This window comes from Notechis scutatus, chromosome 3 (genome assembly GCF_049901735.1).
Source record: "Notechis scutatus isolate UNSWTSFEM ecotype Mainland chromosome 3, rNotScu1.2, whole genome shotgun sequence".
Lineage (NCBI taxonomy): Eukaryota > Metazoa > Chordata > Lepidosauria > Squamata > Elapidae > Notechis > Notechis scutatus.
The window spans coordinates 187,723,058-187,749,928 of record NC_142011.1 but is presented as its reverse complement, the minus strand read 5'-3'; the positions used below and the strand labels follow the sequence as shown (position 1 = coordinate 187,749,928).

General features: G+C 35.8%; 1 protein-coding gene across 2 annotated transcripts in view; it reads right to left on the bottom strand.

The window, feature by feature from the left end:
• ZFPM2 (zinc finger protein, FOG family member 2) overlaps positions 1 to 26,871 on the bottom strand; it is a 354,197-nt gene that overhangs the window by 112,300 nt on the left and 215,026 nt on the right. For both annotated transcript variants that reach the window (XM_026689877.2, XM_087962086.1), the window contains one exon: positions 4,324 to 4,435. In XM_026689877.2, the coding sequence (XP_026545662.2) occupies positions 4,324 to 4,435 (112 nt within the window). The remainder of the gene's footprint in view (positions 1 to 4,323; positions 4,436 to 26,871) is intronic.

The window sequence follows — 26,871 nt, the reverse complement described above, 5'->3', positions numbered from 1 at the left end:
TCTCAGCCTTCCGACTTTACCACTAAGCTACCAAGCCACTCTTGAGAATATATCATAATAATAATACTAGAGGAGTAGTGAACTGAAAGGTGAATTAAATACATGCTAAGGAGAGTTTCTATAGTAAAAATGAAAAATACCCAAATGGTTGCACTTACAGGAGAAACAATTTATAAGAAAGTGCAGGACAAATAAATAGAGGACTCAGTAATTTGCAGCAAAAATTAAAAAAAAAAAAATCATTACATTTGAGATATCTACATTAAAAGTCATATTTGGTGATATCTGTTACCATCATCCTTTGATAGCATATCTATCTGTCTGTCCGTCCGTCCATCCATCCGTCCGTTCATCCATCCTCTTCCTTACATCTTAATAGTCATCAAATCAACATATGATCCTAGGTGGGCAGTGAACAGCAAATTGCATTCTATATGGAGCTGCCCTTCCGGAATATCTAGAAGCTGCAGCTGGTATAAAATGCAGCAGTGCAGGCAGTTATGTGTGCTTCTAGAACACATGTTACACTTCTGCTCCACAAGCTGCATTGGTTGCTAGTTTGCTTCCCAGAGAGTGTTTTTGACCTTTAAAGCCCTTCAAGGTACGGGGCTGGTTTATTTGAAGGACCATTTCTTCCCCATTACATCTGCTCATCTCATCAGATCTGGCAAGAGAGGCATACTGTGTGTTGCGCCTCTCAAGGAACTAAACTTTGTGGGTCCAAATAGATCGGAACTTCTCTGCTGTGGCACCTGCCTTATGGAACATTCTCACCCCTGAAGTGAGGTCATTCTTGTCCCTCCATATTTTCCAGAAGTCCTTCAAGATCTGGCTTTATCATCAGGCCTTTGGGTTTCAGGGGCTCAGTGAGATTTTGAGGTTTTTCCATTGCTGAACAAATCTTGTGGATGAGTGTGATTCATGTGTTTATTGTTTTTAAACTTTTTTTGTTTTGCTTTATACCACTCAGAAGCAGTTCTTATCAGTTGAGTAATCATATACATTTGACAAATATTTATTATTTATTGTTTTAAATAAATAAACTTAAAACAATAAAAACATTGACAAAATCAGAAATACATTACAAACTGATGACCTATTTTTTGTTCAGACATATCAGTAAATATTTTTTCCTATTGGAAAAGAGTTTCCAAAGTTGCTTAAACTAAACTAGAAAATCTAGGTTAAGTATTTTTGTTAATATGCTAATCAAAAAAACTTGAATGGTTCTAGGAAAGATGCTGTGAAATACAACCTATAGGGAACTAGTACTTTTCATTAAAAAATACTTTGGTATGTTCAAACAACTAAGCATGTATTGCATTTTAAGAATATAGGAAGACTTGCTGAAAGGCTTGTATCAAAATAAAGTTTCAAGTTCTTCAGTGAAGAACAATAAAATTCGAGAAATAATATGCTGTTACCTACAGTCTGTTTTCAATAGGACAAAAATGGTCAGAATGCTTACTGAAACCAGATACATATTATGCAAACCAGGTTATTCATTACATGTTTTTTGTTGTTTTATTTTCTAAGCAACTTGAAAGGGTTTCCACATCAGTATGAATACATAGTAGAGGTTGCTTTCCCTAAACAGATGGAAGCCTTCTATTCAGAGATCTAAATCTAATCTAATTTTGAGATGAATCAAATGGTACAAATTTCATTTTGAGGATTGCATGAGTATCATTACGTGGATTAGACAATATATGATCAGAATTTCAAAGTATAAGAACAGCCTTATGAGATCAGACCAAGGTTCATAAAGTGTAACATTTCATGTTCCACAAGAAAAAAAACCCATTCTTCCTAGAAACAAATAAATGTGGCTTAAAGTCATCATCCTAATAATACTCTTGTCATATTGCACCTATATTTTACTATTTTAAATTTGATGAGAACAGTAAGGTTACCCAGTAGGAACCACAAAACTATCAAATGCAACTGCTGTCATCATATCCAGTTGCACTGAATTTTGCCATGTCTAACTATGAAATTTGATTTTTCACTGTCTTCCAAATTTATTGAATCCTGCACAAAAGTGATGATCCATTCACTTTCATGAACAGTTCAGTCTTACTATATGCATAATACATGAGTTTGTGAGATGTCCTCATTAATATTATTTCAGCCTATATGTTAACTAAATAAAAAGCAATGTACATATAACAATGCTGAAATTAAAATGAGATGTTCATTTTTACTCAAGAATTTGCACACTCATTTAACAATAAAACATTTCATCAACTTTAAGTGGTACAATCTAAGAACGATTTTATCATGTTATCTGCCTTAGAGATAAGAGCATATTCAGAAATTGGCAGCCTTATCACTGCTGAATCAGATTTTAAAAAGTGACAGTATAAAAGAACCAAACAGGACTAAGTAGGTATTGGTGAAAAAGTCCAGAAATCTGGTAATGAAATTTTGTGAACAAATTTATGGCTTAAATTTCATTTTAGACTGTTGTAGCAAAAAATTTATATAAATTGTCATTAATAACTTATTTAGAAATATAAAGATGCATACTAAAATATAATATATGCTAATATTGTACTATTTTATTTTTAGTCAGTATGGTTTTCTGCTGTTAAAGTAATGTATCATAGCAGACTTGAAGAAATATATATAGTCTTCCGTTTTGTATTTGGGTTTGTTCCCTTAATTAAATATTTCCAGGTTATAAACTCTTGTGCATGTCTATTTTATATAATTATATATCATAAAAAATACTTAAGATCCTGTTGTACAATTACTCATGTAAATTCTGTTTTCAATGTTTCAGTTTTCAAACTCATCGTAGTCTAAAAGCAATCCTTTTAAAAATGTACAATTTGCAATGATTATAATAAGATATAATTGTTCCTAGTAAGTTTTAATAGTTCTTGATGTTTTAATTGTCTTTGAATATTAATATAGGAATACAGGTCCTTATTTGCCTGTACACTGTACACTGAAATGGTCACAAGGTTGTTACAATAAACGAATCTTTCATCTTTGCAGAGATTTTGATTAGGAAGTTTTAAAAAAACAACTTAAAAACATCATAGAGGTCTTCATTTTCAGAACACTGAAACTGAGAATTTATAGCACCTGAAATGTAAGCCTAATTGAAAATATTAAAAGTTAAAGAAAGAAAAAAATGAATTAGAATCATAAATAGAAAAGTTTACACACAAAACTGGAGAATATCTGGTCCAATTCCTTTTGTCATGCATAAATTTACTACTCATTCAAATATCATAGATCCGTGTTATATAGTTCATATTCATATTCAATATGCATTGTTTTTTCTCAAACATGACCATAACAAATCTGATAAGGGTGGAAATAAAATTCAATTTAGTGAAGATTAATTCCCAGTTTTATCCCATTGTTCCCTTGTTTACCAATGGTTTGCTTTTGTTCCAAATGGTTTTTTCCCCAATAGCATGTTAACTCAGAATTCCTGTTACTTATTCATTCCCCCATAAATCTCAATAACTAGAATCTCAGCATTCTGAAATCCCTTTGAGGTTACAATGCAATTGTAAAATTATATCTAACATTTGGTGTATCTGCTTAAAACCCAATTCTTCTTCTGATCACTCATTTTGGAAATTTACCCAGTTATACTTTTAAGCATTCTAAAACGTAATATGGGGTTAATCCACAAGAACTGCTTTGTTTAGTAATCTTTACCCATGATAACTCATATACTCAGCAAGCCAAAGCTGGAATCTGATTCATAATCAATCCAATCTTTCAGTTTTCAGGACCTTTGAAATCATAGTTCTTGCAATCATTTTCTCCAAAACAACATGATTATTTCCAATCACAACTGGTAGGTGTTTTTTTGTTTTTTTTTTTTGCTATTAAGTTAAAACTGCAACTGGGTGAACCTCTTTTAAAAACTCAAAGGAATGTTCATAATAGATTCATGGCTTAATACAATGCAGGAAATTTATCTTAGGTTAGAAAAAAAGAAGAATGAAAAAGCTGCTGCATTTAAACCAGCCACACTTGAAATCAAAGATCTGGGAAAAATCAGGATAACTGCTCGTGTTGCAAGTGAAGTAGGCAAGCTTTTTATATAAAAAATGCATCAGGTAGAAGAAAGATCTGTGCCTTTAAAATATTCTGTTTGAACACTGAATGATATATGCCTCTGTTTCATGCTCATGAACAAAACTCCCTTCTCCCTTTCTTAAGGTGGAAATAAAGAAACGTGAGTTACTCATCTTTGCTGCCTGTATTTGCTCTCTGTTATCAACTGGCATGTTTCTCCAGCATTGGGTTAATTCCCTTACCAAGAAAGAGGAAGAAAAATTAGCTTGGATTTACCTTTGCTGTACACAATGCAGTTGTTTTTGTTGTCTTCTACTCCTTGCCAAGTCATATCCAGCAACCACTTTGGGCCCGCAGTCAACACCATAGGGAGGGGAGCCTTTGGCTTCTGTGGGTGAAAAGAGGCAACAAACATAGCCCAGTAAGCTTCTGTTGATTAAGAATTTAAACAAAACTAATAGCAATAACGTTATTTGCCAACTAATTTGATCTCCAAATCGAGAAACCCTATTCCCTGACTGATGGAGAGGAAGAAGAGCAGGAAGAGGACAGGGTTAGTGCTTTGATAAAAAATGAATGGCAGAATTATTATTGAGGATTTTTCTGAATGATAGCACTGGATCAGATCTCCAAGATTAGACACATCTCTAGTGGCTTAGAATTATAAAGGGACGTAGGTGACTTTCACAGCAGAAAGCCAAGTGTTTAGAAATGAACTTTAGACACATTGTACTTAGTTATCAACATGATCTCTATTTCCTGAAACAGACAGGAAAGAATTTAAAGAATCAGTATCCATTTCAAAGCCTGAATAACATTTATGTTTGGTGGGAAATTATTCTGAATGGGTAATGTATTTTTCCCCCTTTTTTATTTCTTTGATGGCTGTTGATGTGCTTGCTTTATTGTTGCTGAAATAATAATGATTATAAACTCCAAAAGGAAAAGGAAAAATAGTAGCCAAAATGAATTTGGGTGACCAAATAAGAAAAAAATGCATGATACATACCCTGATTCACAAAAGTCTGAGACGGAAACACACGTCAGTTTAAAAAGCATTTCTAAAAAATATTTTCCATGGTGCAAGTTAGCACAGAAACATTCAAATTACTTTTGCTCAAGTTCACTGCTAAATCTAAATGCAGAGAATGAACTGATCAAGAATTTAAAAAGGCTTATCCCTAGTTTTTTTATAATGATTGGTAGTAAAATGCTATTTTGACAGTTATCATTAATCATTCCTTGTTCTGCATATCAAACATCTTGAAACTATAACTCAAAGTGCAAAGTACAATGAAAAGACTCTCTAGGAAATAATCTAATAGGCTTTTTTATTTTTTATTTTAATACAGATAGGATGCTATTCCAGAAGCTCCAGACTTGTCTTAAAAATACTGTTGCAGTTTCTATCCCTGATCTAGAAGTCAGAAGCAGAAAGTTAAAGCTGTGAGGCCACCGTACCAGCAAACATGGATGAGTAGTGAGATGCTAATCATATTTCTGCCCTAATGCTAAACTTTTAGGTAGTGGACCTTTGCCGCTATCAGATCAGGGTATGTGTAACAACACAAAGATCTACTCAGTTTTCTCTATTTGGAACTTTTATTATTATAATTAGTCCTCAAGTTGCAACCATAGCTGGAATCAGAATTGTCATTGCTAAGCAAGGTAGTTTTTAAGTGAATCATGCTCAATACTGCAAGCCATAGCTCAGAAACAAATCACTGAAGTTTTTAAGTGAATCATTATGTTGTTAAGTAAATCTGGCTCGTGCCATTGATTTTGCTTGTTAGTACCTGGCTTGAAAAGTTACAAATGGCGATGATATGACCCCAGGACGTGACATCTGTTGCAGTGGTGGGATTCAAAAAAAATTACTACTTGTTCTGTGGGCGTGGCTTGGCGGGCGTGGCAGGGGAAGGATAGTGCAAAATCCCATCCCCTCTCCACTCCACCAACCTGCTTTCCAGCCCCATTCTCCTGTGCAGGGCAACAAAAGAAGACCCATCCGATCAGCTGGGACTCGGGAGGCAGAGAATAGATGGGGGCGGGGCCAGTCAGAGGTGGTATTTGCCGGTTCTCCAAACTACTGAAAATGTCCACTACTGGTTCTCCAGAACTGGTCAGAGCCTGCTGAATACCACCTCTGATATGTTGTAAATACATGTCCATTGCCAAACTACTGAATTTCTGTTAGATAACCGTAAGGAGGATACAACAGTCACAATTTTGGAGACCTTTTTCAGTGCCGCTGTAACTTCAAACGGTCACTAAATGAATGTTTGTAAATCAAGGACCACCTTTATTTCAATTTATGCTTTCAGTGAGACTAACAAAAAATAAACACACAAAAGCAAATGTAAAACAATTAAAAAATAATTGAACCACAAAAGCAGCAGCTAAATTAAAAAAAAATAGTAGGAAATGACCAGGCTAAGCCTGAAAGAGGGATAAAATGTGTCTCTGTGCGCCCGCAAGAGAGCTAAGTCCAACCCACCTTGAATGCCACTCTTATCTCCCGCACATTTCCCTTGACCGCCAGTTGGTCAGATTCTTGTAGAGAGCTTACACTTACAATAAGTCTTTATACTCCTTTGAACTTCCTGAATATCCTGATTTTCCTGGCGCTTGATAAAAATCAACCCTACCCAAAGACCAGATTGAAAATGAAGATCTTGACTTCTTTTCTACAGATAGTCCTCGACTTACAACAGTTCATTGAGTGACCATTCGAAGTTACGGCACTGAACAAAGTGACTTATGAGCGTCTTTACACTTTCAACAATTGTAGCATCCCCATGGTTACATGTTCGAAATTTGGATGCTCGGCATATGGTTCATATTTATGACGGTTGCAGTGTCCTGGGGTCATGTGATCACCTTTGGTAACCTTCTGACAAGCAAAGTCAATGGGGAAGCCAGATTCACTTAACAACCGTGTAAACAGCTTTTCAACTGCAGTGATTCACTTAACAAATATGGAAAAAAAAGTCGTAAAATGAGGCAAAATTCACTTAACAAATGTCTCACTTAATGGCAGAAATTTTGGGCTCAACTATGATCGTAAGTCAAGGACTATTTGTTTTGGCAGCTAAAGGCATGGCGAAGGACTTGGAAAATAGGCATCCAGGGGGAAAGGAGGGGTCAAAAATCAGGAATGGTGGCTGTGACCTCCTGCTCTTTATAGAGTGTTGATTGCTCAGGACTTTGACTGTAAATAGTCATTGATGCCATCTCAACTTTTGACCTCCTTCTAAAGATGTTCCAGCTTGGAAGTGATGTAAAAGAAGGCTCACCATCCTGCACTTAAGAAATGAGATTCTAAATCTCCTGCATTCATTCAAAAGAAAAGTAAGTTTTTAGCTTCTAATCTTTTATTTGAAAAGTGGGAAGATCATCCTAAATTCACAGAGAATATAGTAAGAGAAGCCGCCAATTCTTTTGAATAGAGTGGGTCATCTTAAATTCATAGTCCTCTCCTTCCTGGTAAATATAGCATTTCTATCTTTTATAATGTCCAATATAAGATTCTCTCCCTGGGCATTAAATAAAGCTAGTATTATCATATTTTCAGCATTACAGGAATTTAACATTCACTTGTAGCAATGGAAAGAAAGAGAGTGTTTTACCATTATGAATCTGTTGATAAAAGCTCATGTTACCAGAGGTTTATAAATCAGACTTCCATGATTAATAATTTCTTTAGTAACAGAATGCTAATACATAAGTCTTGATGTATTCATTTAAAAGGAAGGAACAAATCCACACATGTGCAGATGTGTTATCACGTTGGAAATGAATGAGTTTCATTTTACTTTTGTAAACTAATTTAACACATTTGCACTTCCTAAATCAATACACTAATTAGAACACAGTTAGTTTTGGGCAATTGGGCTCATAATTTTGCAGTAAAATAATCTAGGACCTTGCAGCTCTTTAAAAAAAGCACGCAGGAATGGAAATGAAACATCAGTTTCTGAATTGTTAAAGAGGTGGCTGCAACCATGTAATCTAAACCCTGACCTTTTTTTAATGCCTTATGCATGCAACTCATGTAAAATAATGATGGGACTTCTCCTGTGTAGTCATGCTTTTTTTTAAACCTTTCACTGGATTTCCCTCAAGCTTCATCTTTTTCAAAGCTCCAAACAGCTGCTTATAAATCACTTCTGGCTTCCGTTTGTCCTTCTCTTTCACAAGATTTGCAAAGTACTACTACTACTACTACTACTACTACTACTACTACTAAAATACAAAAATGTGTATCCAAGAAAAAAGCATACACAAAGAGGCACATAGAAAACAACCATAGAGAATAATATTATAATAGGTAGACATACCGGTAATTTTTTAAAATTTTATTTTAATGTATTCCTCTGCATCACAGTGGAGTCAGGACAACTGAATAGAACTGAGCGTTTATTGGCCAGATGCCCTTCCTGATGCCTACATGGAGCTCACAGCAGATATTTTCCCTTTGTGTCCAGGGAGAGAAATATCTGCAGGTACTTAGGATCAAACTCATAGCCTCCTGATTGTGAGGCGAAAGCTCCACTTCTAGGCCACCACACCACTCATAATTAGATATAGTTATAATTTATATAAAATGTAAAATGTAAAAAAAGAAATATATTTTTAAAATCATCCATGGCTTTTTTTTTTGGCATATTTAAAAGAATATCGTGTTTTGTTTAAGGAAGGACCCCTTTAAATTTTATTTCAATTTAAGCTCACCATTTTCTAATATAGTGTGTATGAAGAAGGCAGAATGGTTCAAGAGGCAAAAGTCAGTCCTTAGAAGCTAAATTTCAACCTATCAGATAACTTTCAAAGATGGGTTGGATTGACTGGACAAAGGAAGAAACATAATTAAAGATTTTAGGATTTAAAATTTCTTTTAAAATATTCCCCATGCTGGTTCTGACTTTGAAACTGGAAGGGCTAATCAGCCAGTAAGATTTGCTCTTTTCCCCCATTCATCAATCCTCATGTTTTTTCCTCCTAACTCAATCTGAGCACCTATCTTTAGAAAACCCACTAACATACTACTTCTTCTGGTTTCCACTGCATGGAGCAAATCTCCGTATTATTTGGGCTGTGGGGAAATAAAAGTTTGAGCACTAATGTTGTAATATCCTGGGGATATGGGTATTCTTTCATCTTATTGTGGTAAAGGTTAGCTGGTCATTTCTAGCACTCATTGTGACATTTGCTGCTGGAAGTATCTTTATGTTAGGATCTGTTCTTTTCAAAGGAGATCAAAACTGTAGACAACCTAACCTGGACAACTTATTCTCCTGTTCAGCAACATGATTAAGAAAATAAAGTTTTACTCCATTTTTACTCAAATATACACATAATATCAGCAGGTTTATTTGTGGCCTCCATGTTAAATGCACATGTATTCAAGTTAGCAACAAATCTCAGCAATCAACTTCACTGGCGTGATGGAGAAAAAATGCAGTTTAAAAGAACTTAAAAAAAACCTGGATATTCCCTCAAATTAAGGGCTTTTGTAAGCCCTTTAGGTTGAGGATGATGTGTGAGAATGCTGTTTTTTATTTGTTTCCTAGAAGTGACAGTTTTTTTCTATGAATTACTGCTTTCTTACTTTTTAATCTTGTGAAGGTGCTTAGAGTCATTTAGGAGTTGATTAGCTTAAAAATTGGATGGATAGATGGATGAAGGAGGGAGGGAGGGAGGGAGGAAGGAAGGAAGGAAGGAAGGAATATAGATTGCCAGAAAACCATCTCTTGATCTATTTGCATCTACATTTCTCTATTAATTCAAGTTTTTTTAAAAAATCAATTATCTTTCTTAAATCTTCTCTTTACAACTTTCTAATGTATTTTTCAGTGTAACCTTTCCTGTAATAACTCTGAATGCAAAATCCTCAAAATAAAAAGAGCATACTTTAAAAAATAAATTACAAAAGAGCTAACAACTTCTAATTCAAATTTTCTATGACATATAGTTTTATTTAACCTTAACAAAATCAGAACAGATTTTTTTTAAAAAACCCAGAAACTAACACTTACAACAGAACATAAATGTGACACATATCTTCTAAATTTTAATCTAAGGTAACAAACCTCTGATCTTTAGTGCCTTATGTAACAAAACCAGAAAATATTTCAGTATTTTTCAATTATTCAATTTCAGGATCACACCAATGGAAACAAGGCAGACGAGACCAAAAGTGGATCTCTTAGGGAGCAATTATAATCTGCTAATGAGGATAAGAGAGGTTAAGCAGATACCTCCTTTTTACCAGCCTTTCAAGTAATTCAGTAAACAATCCTCAAGGGCTGTTTATGAAGACTCAGAAGGTTAATAGAGATAAAAACAGTTAGTAAGAAGCTTGACCATTCTTTTTCTTTTTAGCTTAAAAGAAATTGTTCATAATTCAGTCATCTTAGATAAATTGTACATCTTGTTATTGTCCAGGTCTCTTACTCATGATTCTTTGGGCGTAATATCACAGTTTTCTTGGCAGCAATATTAATTAGTTTGCCACTACCTTCTTCCATAAGAAGGTAGCACAGTTCATCATTTTCCCTTTTCAAAATGGCACCCTTGGAAGAAGTCAGTCTTACCAGAGTATATACAATTGGTATGAATATTTCAGGCAATACTAAAAAGAAATACATAAGTTGGAGCCAGAATGAAACCTAAATTTGGTCTAACTTAGAAGTAATTAAAATAGTAAGCTTACAAGTAATTAAAATTAATTAAATACAATGAATATTATCTATTTCAATGCATTTATAACCTTACCTATTACCTGACCTACTGAAAGTTATAATCTAATGATAATTTTTGAAGGCAATTGAAGAGGTTGAGGTCTCAACATCCAGCTCTGGTGTAGACAGAAAACAAAAGAGTAGTTCTTAAAAATCAAATTTGTTATATCGTAATATCCAATGCATTTCAACTACTGGCATTACTTTTTATTCTATTACCTTCGTTAAAAAAATCTTATTCCAGAGCATCATTTTTAGAAGTGTACTCATTAGCAAATTGTTTAGCCGAGCTTTCAGGATAAGACACATAAAAAACTATTGTCCTTATGCACCAAGCAATCTCAGTGAAACTATTCATAATATTCAGGAATCAAACTAAGATTTGATTATTCCTTTCCCTTCTGTCTGTTAGTTTTTAGTACCCTCCCTTTCTTATGGTTCGGAGAAGAACGCTTTGTTTTCCTCCTTCTATATCTGTTTTGCCATGAAAGATAATTCTATATTTGGCTAAGGCCTGAAAAAGAAAACATAGTTTTAAAACTGCTGATTTGTATTTTCTAAAATCTTCTTCATTATTTATTCATTAGTATTTACAAAAAGAAAAGAAAAGCACACGGAAATGGATATGCTTGAATAAATTGCTGCCAAACTTGGGATGGGGGTGGGGAGGAACAGGGAGAAGTAACGAATGGAAAATAGAAATGAGTATTCACAGATGGAATCCCATATGACAGCTGGGCTTCCCTGCAACTAGAGAAACCCAACTGTTTACCCCAGGAGATGATCACTAGAAAAACAACACACCGTTCCCACACTTGACAGACTTCACAAGCTTTTAACAAAGGCAATTTGAAGAAAGGGAGGGAGAAAAGAAATGTATATTCAAACTGTACCTCTATAATTGCCAATACAATTTGCAATGGTTTTTTTTTTTTCATGTATTAAGGATTCTAAACTACTGCAAATAATCAAAACTTTCAGCTGTCCCTACAATATAAATCAAAACAGGATGATGTGGATGTAACTTTGTTATGTGGTACATATAAATGAAAAAATGCACAAGAGATGTACTTGTAACTTTTGTTCTTGTTGTAAAGCAATTAGTTTTTGTAGCAGAATTCAACTTAATTGTAATAATAGAGAAATTTTGATCTCTTCTGCCTATTGATACCCTGTTTGCCCGAAAATGATCCAACCGGAAAATAAGCCCTAGCATGATTTTTCAGGATGCTTGTAATATAAGTCCTACTCCAAAAATAATCCCCAGTTAAGATCATCAGGCAGACTGACACATTCATTACTGTTTGTCCCCAAATAAGACCTAACTCGAAAATAAGCCTAATGCATCTTTTGGGGCAAAAAATAATATAAGACCTGGTCTTATTTTTTGGGTATCAATTGCTATTTTTTTCCCTATGAAAAAATTATATAAGACTTTCTTCATATGAACATTTGGACCAATTCAGATCTAGTAAAATGAAGGGTCAAAATTTGTTAGTAAAGAAAACCAGGGATGTGTTATCTTTTCCAAATGAAAAGATCATTTCACTTTTTTGAGAAGGTGAAGGTGCTACTAGGCAAGCAGCAAGGACTCACATTCAAACACTTCACATAATAGCACCCTCCACCTAGATGAAGAACCACTTATAAGTATTCTCTGATTCTCAAGCAAGTTGTGAATCCAACTATATCACCCAATCAATCACCGATATGATAAGATCTGCTTTTGACACATCCATGTTAATCATTACATTAAGATCTTCTACCAATTCATCTTTATTTTCATTTGTTCCTCACCAATCCATCTTTAAAATTGCTTTGTTTAGTCCATCTTCAAAATAAGTTGTTCATATCACAATCCATGTTTAAAATAAATGCTCCCCACATCTGTATCTGTTTCATTTTTATTGATCTGGCTGCAAAATAATCACCAAATTCTCTGGCAGTAGAAGCCCCAAATCTGCTAATAGATGCTTGAATATTCAGGAAGAGATCAGGAAGAAGGTTGTTAGAAATCAGGAAGAAAGGAAAGTGATTTTAGTTGCAACTGGATTAGCAGTAGAGGTTCAAATCAACAAGGGCAGGTAAATAGGGGCATGAAAAAGATGTTTTAAGCTCACACTCAATTATTTGGGACTCTGACTTAAACAACTGGAATATCTCCAGACAGTGGAACTTATAGATATACTATTGGAATCAACTCACAGTAGATTTCAGGAATGTTGCAAATTACTGAAGGACAATTATTTTTCTATAAATTCTGGTGTATCAGGTTGCACTATATGCATCTGAATGGTGTGCATTGTTACAGACGACATCAGAAAGTCACATTATGTTGCAGCCAGCTCATTTCTGAATAGTCCTCTATGCCAACATTTGCTTACAAATGAAAAAATGACAAAGCTTATAATTCAACTACTAAAATCTTCATTTCTACTTTTCTCCATATATACAGTACATCAATGAAATAAAGCAGGCATAAACAGCCATTGAATACATCAACGATTAGAAATGATTATAACTCAAACAAATTCTCTATATTTTGCAAATCATTTCTTACATTGAAAAGACTTGGAACTGAAACACAACCTGAAGTGACATTCCAGTTGGCTATTTCATTTCTACCACATTGTGTTGCACGTGTGGACCAAGCCTGAAGTATTTCTTATAATACCTGACTGTATAATTTAGATGACTGAACTGCTCCTAAATGAAGAACTTTACGACTATCTATATGGTTAATATGATAGCTTTGCTTGGTTCATATTTGTTTTGTTCACATGAATTCCTATAAGCAAAACAGCATGAATAGAAAATAAATCAGGTGTAAGACCACTGTAGATGCCTATTGAGTTTAGAAATAATTATTTTTTCTAGATCGAATATAGTTACCATCAGCTATTTGTCATGTAATTCGCAACAGATTTTGAGACCTTTCTTCTCCCCTCCAAAAATAACATGGAATCTAGTCAATCTTAATATCTCACACAAAATAATATCTGAATTCATAAACTGATTATTTTCAAGAAAGAATAAATAAGAGCTGTTGGAGTAGGGGAAAGTATACTTGTGATTGAATTGAATTAAAAAAAAACTTTGTGGTTTTATTCATTTTACTTAGATCAGCATTACAGCTTAATATGAAAGGTCCCTTTAGATAACTTCAAACAAGGTGATGTGTCCACTGTCACTTTGGCATCACTTTTTCAAAAAGAAAACTAGCCAGAAAGATAATTTCAATCACAGAAAATATATATTCCATGGAATGACACATTTTGTAAGAGAATATACTGAGTAAACATAGTGTTTTAACAGAGAAAAGGCTTTAAACTACTGAGATTGCAATTACTGTGATCACGTAGAAAAAAAATCAAATGTACTCTGACACACAAATGTATCCGCTATTGTAATTTAACTATTCTTTCAACAGACTTTAGTAATTATTATCCTCTGAACCAAAATCAATGATTTATAACTGAAATAAATGTAAACTCATCCCTGCTTTTGTTCCGCATCAGTCTTCCACTTGTTTCTAATATTAATTCACCTATGCAATGAGACTCATTTCTTCACATGCATAGTCACTGTAGACACTCCCTTCTTCAGAATCCACCAGAAAGCTGAAAACAATACATCTTAAAAGAAAGAAGAAATTGTGTCCTGGACTCTGGGGTAGACAGCAAAGGCAGAAGTGTCAAAACTGAGGTGTTGTACAACCCACAGAAAAGAGGGTTGAGGTTTTCATCAAGCAGTCTCAACTCCCATCTTTGACTTTTGAATGCTACTCGCTACAGATACCTTGTTTTCGTGTTCCTTCATCTTCCTTCATAATCTATTCTTCACCCTACCCAGTCAGGGTCTAAGAAAGGGATCCACAGGGATCCCCAACTTTTTGAGTACCAGGGACTGGTTCCGTGGAGAAAGGGTTTTCTGCGGACCCAGAGGGTGGTGGTTTCGTGTACTGCCTGCATCCCACAGATAGGGCTTGGCTTCTTTGCATGGACCAGTTTCTGACATGCCGCGGACCAGGACTAGGGAACCCCTGGTTTAAGAAGCTTCTTTCTTGTGTGACTTTGGGTTCTTGAAGAGTCAGAGATATGCCCCAAGCAAGTGAACACATAGAAGCCTATTTTATTCAAGACGATTAACAATATTGGAGCAATGTTCTCCAAGGTAGATCTTACCCACATAAAGATCTTCGAGGCAGAATAATATAATCCAGATCCCACTAGATTGTGGGAACAAAAATAGCCCCACCCTATTAGTAGCATTCAGGCTTGCTATTGCTGGAAGACTAAATGAAATCTATTTGAATTCAGGCTTTAAAGTTTCCACTCAAAACTTTGGAGCTGCATTCTGTCAAAAGAAAGGGTATTCAAAAAGCATAACAAAAATCAGGACGTCATGTCAGAGTTTTCATGGAATTTTTCTTACTTCAGTAGCATTATAGAAATGTATCTTATTCTGTTTTTACTCAGAAAGCTTTATCGAGCAATCAAGGCAGATATATAATAAGCTAAGCTACTCTGTAAATCTAAACATTTCCCCCAAATAGAAAAGATACAGCTTGAGCTCACTGATTGTTACCATGGCAACTATCTAAAATGAAAATCTGCTTAACCCTTTCTCTCTTGTAACCACCCATGTACCAATGTTAGCTGACTTTCATGCACTTATCTTCACCTTTTCCCCTCTCTCTAGAAATTCATAATTTGGTTGCTTCTCAATAGTTATGCTTCAGTTATCCTATCTCGGCCTCAGAGAATTGTGATGGGTGGAGAGTTTCAAAATGGGATGCTTATTGGCGCTTTACTGGAACCGTAAGGTAGGAAGTAAATTCTTAAAATGCCAAAACAAACCTTAGTTTACTGCTTGAAAGACTACAGCTGCTACTAAGCCCTGACTGAGGAATAACTTTAAACACAGTCATTCTTGCACTTCATTCTTCAAAAGGGCAGAATGTTTCCTTCAAATACTGGACATTAATGTCCCTTCTTTATTCCGCATTTCAACTGAACTTGCTTTTTATTGTTTTGGTTATCATTTTATTTATGGAATTTTTTTTCTATCTTTCAACTGGTCCGAGTGGTATATAAAATAAGCAAAAACAGCATCCGCTGTCTATCAATCGCTGTATTTCACAATGATTTGGCCTGCTGGCTGGGGAACTCTGAGAGTAATGTCCACAAAACCTAGAAGTTCCTGAGGCTGAGAAACAATAATCTGTCCACCAACATGCCCAAATTGAACAATCCCTAACCTTCCCAAATCTTGAAGTTTTTACATCCCTGCAAAAACTCATTGGTGAGTAGTACTTATGTATGGAGACGACCCACTACTGAGAAGATCAATGAGAAGATCCTCTGCAGATGGAACTCCTTGGGAATGAGATTCTTAGCAGGCTTTCCCCCCCTAATTGTTTTACACTTGTCTGTCAAGTACATCTATTACACAGACCTTGTCTAACAAGAAAGTATTCCATACCATAGTAAGCATTTAGTTAGAAATAGCACTAAGATCAGTATATCCGATTTCAAATGATCCATTTCCTTCCTCACTTTTAGTAAGGTAGAACATTAAGCCTAGTGCCATTTATATTCAGTTTGAGAAATTATTTTTCTTCTTCTGCAATTTTTGTCTTTATTTTCCATTCTGCTGTATCAAAACAAAAAACTAAAAAAACTAACTCCTTTTTTATTCTATTCAATCATGTCCAATTCTTGAAGACTGTCTGGAAAAGTCCCTGCAGTTTTCTTGGCAAGGTTTTTCAAGTTTTTTAACCACCTTCCTAGGCAATATCCGTAGGCTGGCACAAAACGAAAACCCAATCCTGGAGCATCTTAGGAGGATTAAAATTCCTTATATCTACAGCTATTATTATCCCACACAAATTTATGTTACGAATTGATTGCTTAAGCACTCTTACCACTGGGAAACTACAACCTTGCTCTCTATATTATGTATATTATATCACAGCACCACCATTTTGATCCCTCAATCTTTTCCTACCTTGTCTTCTGCTTGGTGTGCAGAAACAAGGAACAGAAATAACTCCTCTGCTTTTAGCTGCTGCAGGTCTTACTTGCACCTGTCCTAGTCCACATCTTTGCTTTAAATCATGCACCTTACTTGGTCATGAATTTAGATATTGTGATGACCCAGATAAGACATGAAGGCCACACATGAGGGTCACACAGCCAGCTGAGAGTTCAAACTCCCTTTAACGCTCCAAATTTCCCTCAAATGCTCCCATGTTCTTGATAAGTCCCAGAGCAAAGTGTGCATGCTTTGTGTGGAACTATATTAACTGGACTAAAGTTCAGTTCAGGATCATAATTATGATACACTAAAGAACAGCCTAGAAGTTGAGCTTCTAGGCCGTTGTTGGGTTTCATGGTTTAGTGTTTACAGTCTAGGTTTCCAGATATTTTGCCAGCAAGTGTGGTTTATCTTTATAGGCAAGGTGGTCTGTGTAGAAATTCATTGCTAATTAGGTTCATTTTAATATTAGTGGCATTTGTATTCTACATGGTATGTGGATGTATTTATAATGGAGGAAATATATTTTCCCATATGGTAAAAGAAATCTTAGTTCTTGACAGTGGATATTTCACTGACTCTACATCTCCAATATTATGTACACACATACATTCCAAACACTACACCGAGGACTGTTTTCAAGAAGCAAACATGTTATTTTTCATATTAGTATATTTCATGTTTAATAATATTATGATCACTCAATCAGACAGCCTTAGAGGCTCCCCAAATACCATGCTTACTTATCAGTTTTGGCAGATTTCCCAGGAGTAACTTCAAAATAGTCTTATTGCTGGCCAACACATTAAGCACGTACACAATTCTCTACTGCTAAATATTTTCAGACCAAGTGAATCTAAAAGGAAATTGGGACACAGAATTTTCATTCTGTTTTTTAAACAAGCCACCCAAATCTTTCAATATACTCACCCTGCTATTTTGGAGTTTCCGATTCTCTCAGAAGTACTGTAGTGGAGTGGAGTGAGAAAATATGCACAGAGGGATGCAAATGTGCACAGATGTGTACTTATGCATGGATCTTAGAATGGTAATTTGTGCTGATGCTCACTTACTTCCAATGTCTACAGTGATTTACATGTACAGATGTGGCAAATGCTCTATAGAGACTGCTGGATTACAATCTCTGACTTCTTAGCTAGCAAAGCTATTTAGCCCCACCTCTTAGAATGGCAGTGGGGAAATATATATTTTTTGTTTTAGTATTTTGATGTGTGCTGTCCCAGTGCTTGCCCACAGGAATATCCATACAATTTCCCTGATCCTGTCTGACGAGAGACTACTAATTATTATCCAGTGTAAGGGTCTGTGTGCCTCTTCCTGAATCTCAATGTTCCTCTATAGCTGAGAGGTCAAATTGATTTAAATTTCTATAATATCCTCCTAAATTTGCTGTGGGTAAGCAAATTAGGACATGTTGATGGTCAGTGGGGAGGCAGCATAAAATGACATGCTCAGTGCTGCCAATCCCATAGTTCCAGCTGGTTTGATTGGTAGCCTGTGGGACCACCTCTATTAGTTTGGGTCCTAGACCTTACTCTTTCTTTAACAAGCCCTTGTTTCTGCAAGCCCCTCCCCTTAATTTTTTTTTAAAGAGGTTGAGTGACTAGTTAGTTTATCTAGAACAGGGCTGTCAAACTCACAGCCCAAGGGCCAGATGTGTCATTTGAACTGCCAAATTGCAGGCAGCCGATAAGTCAGCAGAAGTGGCCTGCAGTACAGCACTCTAACTGAACTACCAAGGCTCCAAAAAGTCCTGATACATGACGACACTGTGACAACACGAGTTTGACACCCCTGATCCAGAAAGGGTAGAGCTTTGAAATTGACCAGCTTGTGACTGGCTTATGTACATAATTGAAAGACCAAGGTCTATACCTGCCTGAAAGAAATAGCCTTCTTGGTGCTTACTGCTCCCAGGGAATTACTGGCTGACTTCCTCTCTTCACATTATGTATTTAGGGTAGTTTACAGCAGCACCACATCAATCCTCACAATCCTTTCTTGAACTCCAGTTCTCCATTGAGCTCACCTACACAAAACTGACAACTGCCAGATAGCAGCTGAGGTACACAAACACACCTACACAAAACTTTCTTTATGCCACCTACTGGTTGAGAGATAAAATAGAGGACCTCCTGACCTGGAGGAGTAGAATGCATGAAATTGACTATCCCATTCTTGATTTAATGCATGTAGTTGAAAATGTAATTGAAAGAAGTAGAAAAGCTACACTTAGCTTTTCTACTTCTGTAGGTTCTAGCAACATTTTTTAGCGGTTGCTGCTCTTAGGAAAGTCCTGGTTCCTTGCTTCCTCTTCTCATATTACCTTACAGCTTGCACACTTTTGCTTATTCCTACACCTGGTCTCAAACTCCAGCTCTTTAGCAACACTTTTCTATTAGTTTTATTTTATTTATTACTATTTATTTATTTATTTGTCAAGCAATTATAAGATAACAGGTATAAGTATACTTATGAATACTTATGAATACATGAAATGGATACATATAAGAAAAATAAAAAGAAACAATAGGACAGGGACGGTAGGCACGTTGGTGTGCTTATGTATGCCCCTTATAGACCCCTTAGGAAAGGGGTGAGGTCAAAAGTTTTGGGGGTTTGGGGAAGAAACCACAGTCAGGTAGAGTATTCCAGACATTGACCACTCTGTTGCTGAAGTCGTATTTCCTGCAATCAAGTTTGGTGTGGTTTACCTTAAGTTTGCATCTATTGTGTGTTCTTGTATTGTTATGGTTGAAGCTGAAGTAGTTGCCTCTTAGAGGTGCAATTCCACATGACTGCTAGAAGACAGTCAAGACAGACAAAATGTCTTTACACTTTGTTGCTTCCTAGTTGATCTTATTAAAAATAAAAATTATAATCTGCATTCATGGAGTAACCATACATAAGGGAAGCTTTTCATATGCTGGGTAATGTTTGGGAGAGCCTGGAATTTCATCTGAAGAAACTACAAATAATGGCCTTTAGAATGTTTTATAAAACAGCAGTACAGCAAGGATCCATTCCAAGTGCTTGACAAGGAGAAGCTGTGGGGGAAGATTTAGGGAGCCATGATTTCCTGCCAGCAACATGATGGGAGGAATGCATAGCAAAGCATTGGTACAAGTAGTTCTTGACTTACTTATTTGTTAGTTTAAAGTTACAATGGCCATGTAACAAGTGATTTATGATCTGTCCTCAAAGTTACAATCACCACACCATCCTTGACATGAACACAATTTGGGCCCTTGGCAACTGACTCACATTTACAACTGGTTGCAGCATCTTAGAGTCAAGTGATGACCTACATTTTATCATTTAGATTGTATTCCTTAAGCAGGGGTGTCAAACTGGCAGCCCATGGGCTGGTTGCATCACATTCAGGCCATGCCCACCTTGGCGCCGTAAAGGCAAAGAACATCATGATACATGACACAATAGACTTTGACACCTGTGCCTTAAAGTAATCTATTAGTCCCTTTAGCACAGGGGTGTCCACCTCATGGCCCACAGGCCAGATGCGTCACGGGCTAGCCTTGCCCCCACCTGGTTTAGCAAAGGGGTGTCCACCTCATGGCCCACAGGCTAGATGCGTCAAGGGCTAGCCTTGCCCCCACCTGGTTTAGCAAAGGGGTGTCCACCTCATGGCCCACAGGCTAGATGCGTCACGGGCTAGCCTTGCCCCCACCTGGTTTAGCAAAGGGGGAAAAAGTCCTGATACGTCACGAGACACCGCCGTGACAATGCGAGTTTGACACCGCTGCTTTAGCATTATTCCTGGATATAGTGCTTTGAACTGGTATTCCAGAATACCTTCTTTCAATAACTTCTACTAGTTTATGATGGGAATTATTACCTGTGTCTCTTGTTCTGGTCAAAAGCTTGGAAATAAATTCCCAGTGCCCTAAACTTAGAGGAGAAAATAATCCCTGAGACAAATTGTTATTTATTAATGATTCTTACTATTATTTGCTCTCTTGTCTTCTTGCTCTCAGAAGACATTCCTGTCAATTCTTTTACATATAAAGTTCTTAACATTACTTTTGAGAAAGTAGAATTGTGAGCATAATTAATGCCTTGTATGAATAAAACATGATATATAAGACTGTCTTCAATCGATTTTAACACAGGAAGTAGATATTCCTGAATTTTTTATAGCATGCCTTCAAAAAAGGCATAAAAAGTTGAAAGCTTTCTTTTTATATGCATTGTTTATTCCTGGATAGACTCTTTCAATTGGGCAGAAACTCGCATAGCACTTTCTTTCATAGGATGCTAGTTATCATGACTATTTATTACCACTTGCAGTCTCATCCGTGGTTTAGCTTTAGGGATGTGCATCTTTCAAGTTCTCGGGACCTTATGTGATCACAGCACCTCTTTACCTTTCAATAAGGCATGCTGAGTTTTTTCAAGCTGCTTAGCAGTATGAACAGAACACTATTTTAAAATTCCTTAGACTAAAAACAAACAAATCGTCATACAACTGCCAAATTCTTATCCGAAAGTAAGTCATGGGGCACAATATTATAAAAATGTAGGAAGATAATAAGTTACATAAAAAGTAAAGAATAAAAAAATTACATGTATGTAAATTTAAGTATCTGAGTTTTTGCTCTTTCATATGAATACAGGATTATTCACTTCTCTTAAATTTAATCAAGCAACCTCTGCCCTGCTTTTCTGCATGTGCAAAAAAAATATCTCAAGCCAGAACTTATGAATAAACTACACAGGAGCAATCTTGGAGCTTGTGAATGAGATAAACAGGGGCAACACACTGGTTTAGCATTGCCATTCTGTAATGTACAGGTGTCCACATTCCCTATAACAGGGACATGAAACTCAATTTTACTGAAGGACGCTTCAGGGTTATGTTTGATCTTGGGGGCTGAGGTGGGCATGGCAAGAGTGGGTGTGGCCAGTTCAACATCACTCGTGTTGGGGGCGCCTGTGGTGGCCTGAGTGCTCTGTCAGCGAAAATGGGCTCCTGAGCTCTATTTTCGGCTGTGACGGCCTTCTGCAACCTTCTGACAGCAAAAATAGAGCTCGGGAGGGCCAGTCCTTCGCTGTTTCCACTGCAGCCCCGTAGGCCACAACTAAGATCCGGCCTGTGGGCCTTCGGTTTGACATCCTTGCCCTATAATAATTAATGGTTGTAACTTGTTGCAAGAAAGGATAAAATGCTGCCTTTGAGAATGCTATTTCTGTGCAAATATTGAGTAAAGATGGCCTGCAACGGAGTGTGTCAATTGTGGATGGAGAGCCCCTTTTCACCAAATACACATGCATTATATGAATAAGAATATAGTTTTTGTTAGAGAGTAAAAGAGAGAAAGGGAGGACAACTATTTCCTTCCTAAGCACTTCTTAACTTTACCAATAACCTGCAGTTGTGGGCTTCATAGCAGCAGGCCTATTTCCAGCCTGGAAATAAACCCTGGAAGCCCTTCTTGCTTTAAGGTATCTTAAATACAAAAAAATAATAATCCCAGTCTCTACCAGGCAAATAATTGGCTCGGAGGACTGCTTACATTTTATAGCAATGGATGTACAAATTTATATTTAAGGACCATCTGATTTCAAACTGCACGCTAAAAAATCAACAGGAATGTACAATCCTAAATACTTAAGCAAAAACTCAGTAAAAGATACAGTGGGCAAACATTGTAGTCAGCTCAGCAGTGATTACCAACTCATGCTCCAAATTCACTATAAAATGAAAATCAATATTTCCACAAGTTCCTGCAACATAAAAGATAACCTTCATTGATTTTTCTAGACTTAGGCCACTCTGATAAAATCTAATATAAATTTTCAACCACAAGGATTTGGATCAGAGCAGAGGTGATAAGTCCTGCGCATCTCTTAAGAGGTGGAGAATTTTTTTTTTTTAAAGTGCACGTTCATACTATTTATAATTTGCCCTGTGCTAGTGAAAGCTTTTCCACCAGTGCTATCAGAAATCTCTTCTAATTTTTATTACTGTGAGGCTAAAGCCTGTTCCAGATAATTTGGAAATTTCAGGGGAATTGTGATAGGGCTGATGGTGCAGCCCAGGCTGACTTGAGAAAAGAGCTAACCCGTAATAGCCTCCATGGCCGTGCTGATTAAATGTTCCCGTAGATGAAAGGGCTGCCATTGCTGCAATAAATTAACCAATCACACAAATCCCAAGTCAGTGCTAATCCTTCCTTGATACTCTGATCCTCTGATCAGCTCAAGGAGGTAAAGAAACTGGCTTGTGACGCTTGGAGTTCTAACCCCTGGATTTCATGTACACAACGAACTAATGATATCCTGCTGACCAGTTCAATGAGATGAACTCTCTCAGAACCTTTTGGGAACTCTGCGGCCTCTTCTTTTTTTTAAAAAAAAAAAAATGACACATACAGGGCAGTATTTTTCTGAGAAACCACAGGAAAACTGTGAAACATCTGTGAATTAGCATAAGCAGCAGCAAATACCCAAATGCTGAAGATATTTACATCTTAGCAAAGTAGGTGATGAACCAAGAAAGAAACTGAGATATTAAAGGGCAGCTAATTTGTTCCTATGGAATTCTGCAACATTCATTCTGAAAGATAAACTTTTTCCTTTGCCTCAAGTGTTGGAAAATGTATCTATAAAGACGGAATGTGCACATTTGCACACGTGTATGTTATACTGGGTGTGATTATAATTAAAGATAGACAACTTATTTGATGAATCAACAGAAAGTCTGACCACTGTTTTCCCCCTTTGAATGATGGGTTTCCAATACACACAGCATATTTTATTATAAATTCAGAAACTTTTTTTTAGTGTTTTAGTTGTTAGAAAAGAAGGGCTCTTGAGTTTTCTTCTGTAAGTGCTTCATTTAATCAGTTTTTGATGTTTTTCATTATGCCTCTTTGTCAGTTCTGCAAAATTAAAACCTATTTATTTTCTTCTTTTGTTTCCCAATGTATCCCCACATTTAATTTTATAATATTTCCAGAATCAAACAAACCAGCTGCTTTTCTTTCTAAATTTCAGAGTGTAATTCCTAGGTAATATAGGTAACCTCATATAATATATTGAAATGTGGTGCATAATACCTAAATGAACATCCATCATGTTTTGCATCTGTGTTGCCCTACCGGAATCTTGTCGTATGATGTTTGACAATGTAGCATGCTATAGGAGCAAGCAAAACTTTACACTTTGGAAAAAGAAAACATAAAGTTGTTGTTGATGAAATCAGCCAACAACCTAGTTTTGTAAACTTAATCCTAATACCAAACCTGCTCAATATTGCACTGGATTCTAAAAGATTTACTTAAACATCATTATAATCAGACTGTCAGCCAGCCACTGCATATGTAACAAAGAAGCAATATTGCATTATATGTGCTTAAAGAAAAGTTTTCGGCTATGAACGTAGTATGTTTGTATCACTGTTGGCTATCAGGTACCTGCTTCTTTCTTTCTGCTGGCAAGTTTTAATCACTATGAACTTTAGGACTTTTTTTTTTTGCCTCTATCAAAATGCATGCATACACAAACATATGAATTTATTTATATTATTTGTATACATAAAAATGTGCTCGTTTCGGCAGCACATATACTAAAATTGGAATGATACATAAAATATTCCTCCAAACAGAATTAGAATCTATACACAAACTATAGTCAATGGCAAATATTTATAAGATAAATAACCTTTGTCCATTCAGGAGTTATTGTTAATGTAACTGGTACTACCAATAATTTGTACCTTGATAATGTTGTTATAGTCACTGCTGCTAGTTCCGATTATTTATATTATTTCTTACTTATTACTATTGCTTGCTAACTTACTTACTAACAATTGTTATTGTCCCAAAGGTGTTTTTTGAAAGGCAACTGGACTTTCTTTGGTTGTTGTTTTTCCTCTCTCTTTTTTTCTTTGAGCTGAAGAAGTTTCTTAAATGAGAAGTGAAACGTCTTCAAGGAAAAATAAAGAAATGCTAGTTGTCTTTTGGAAAAGCACCTTTGGAACCGCCATGATCTGGTTGACTGAGAATCTCCACAGACATTCCTATTGTTTTTCCACTTTTCCATCCTTAGATGCTGGTCCTGAAGACTCACTATTCCCTTTTTGTTTGGGGAGCTGGAAAAGAGTATCTTATTATTGGATTTAAAAAAAAAAAACATGAGAAAAACTTTTGCAGGAATCAATTAGTAAGAATATAAACAAACCAGTATTTATTCTGCAAGACAATGTTTCAGACTTATACAATGATATCAGGAAAGATCTCAAGAAAGTTTTACTGAGGATTGTAATGCCTATCCACGATCAGTATGATTTGGTTCAAAATACTACTCATAAAGAGGAATTGGATCCATTATTTTGGAAGTAGGTTAGAAAAAATTATTCATATTTTGAATTAATAATAAGTCAAATGCCATCTTAACACTAAACTGTTGGTAATTGATAAAGCTGGTTTCAACAAATTATAAGCAAGAGATATCTGGTTTATTTAGGTTTGGAATACATTGGAATGGGATGGGATGGGGTGGGATGGAATATTGCTTGTGAAGGCTTGTTGCTTGGAAAAACAGCATATAACTAATAAATATAAATAATATTAAATTACTGCATTTATTAATGATGTAAGTCAAGCAATAATTCCAAACTTATCTTAGCCACATCCACATAAAAGGAAAAAGGAAGGGGGAAAATAAAATTATTCTAAATATCACTATAGTTTATCCCAATAATCTTCCTGTTCGTCACACTCAACACTGTGAATGTAGAGTTACTTAGAAATTAGATTAATATCTTTATAGGAAACTAAAATATTAGCAAATCTGTAATACATTATGCAGTATCACTTTAAGATCTGTGCAAAACATTCATCAAGAAACTTTGCTCATGAATTAAATAGATTTCTGGATCAGCTCCTAAAAGTCATAAGGCACTTGCAGCCAATCAGTAAAGTTTCTTGAAGGCCATATCAAGTTATTCAGAAGCTGATCTTAAGAAGACTTTGGAAGAGCCTTGAAGCAACAGTGTATAGCCTTCTTGTATCTATAGCTTTGGCTGATTTGTGGCTTTGAGCAGCAGATCCAACAGAATGAATTATTTGCACAGTCTTACCATACTTGTTCTTTCTTTTCTGGATACAAGACAAATAGCATATTTTTTACAGAGGACACATTCTTGCTGAGAAAAGTCTTTTAAGTTCAAGAAACACTTGAACTTAAAAACATCTTTTTTCTTAAAGAAGAAATAATTCGTGGAATGTTATATGATGAATGTAATGATGTTACTGCTTTCCAAGTTTACTCTTATATGCTTCTTGTCATTATTACTGTAGTCCAACTGGCTTTTTTGTCTTGATGTCACTGGCTAAACTAGACAAGCAATAGTCAAAATGAGGCATCTTCCCTATATGATGTCAGGCTTTGGACTATTATGAGATGGTCAGAAAATCAGATTAGAGTACAACAATAAGGGCCGCTAGTTAATAATAAAATGCAATATATAACTGTCTGGTTTGGTTCTGCAACCCAACAGGACAGACACAGACTTCAGAGGATAATTAGGACTACAGAAAAAATAATTACTATCAACCTGCCTTCAATTGAGGACCTGTATACTGCATGAATCAAAAAGAGGGCTGTGAAAATATTTACAGACCCTCATATCCCAGACATAAACTGTTTCAACTCCTTCTCTCAAAACCACGCTATAAAGCACTGCACACCAGAACAACTAGACACAAGAACAATTTTTCCTGAATGCCATCAATCTGCTAAACAAATAATTCCAACAACACTGTCCAACTATTTACAAAGTCTGCACTACTATTACTATTAATCTTCTCATCACTCCTTATCACCCATCTCCTCCCACTTGTGACTGTATGACTGTAACTTTTTTGCTTGTATCCTTTACGATTTATTTTGACTGTATCCTAGTATGATTTGATTGCTTATTGTACCCTATGACTATTATTAAGTGTTGTACCTTATGATTCTTGACTCTTGATGAATGTATCTTTTCTTTTATGTA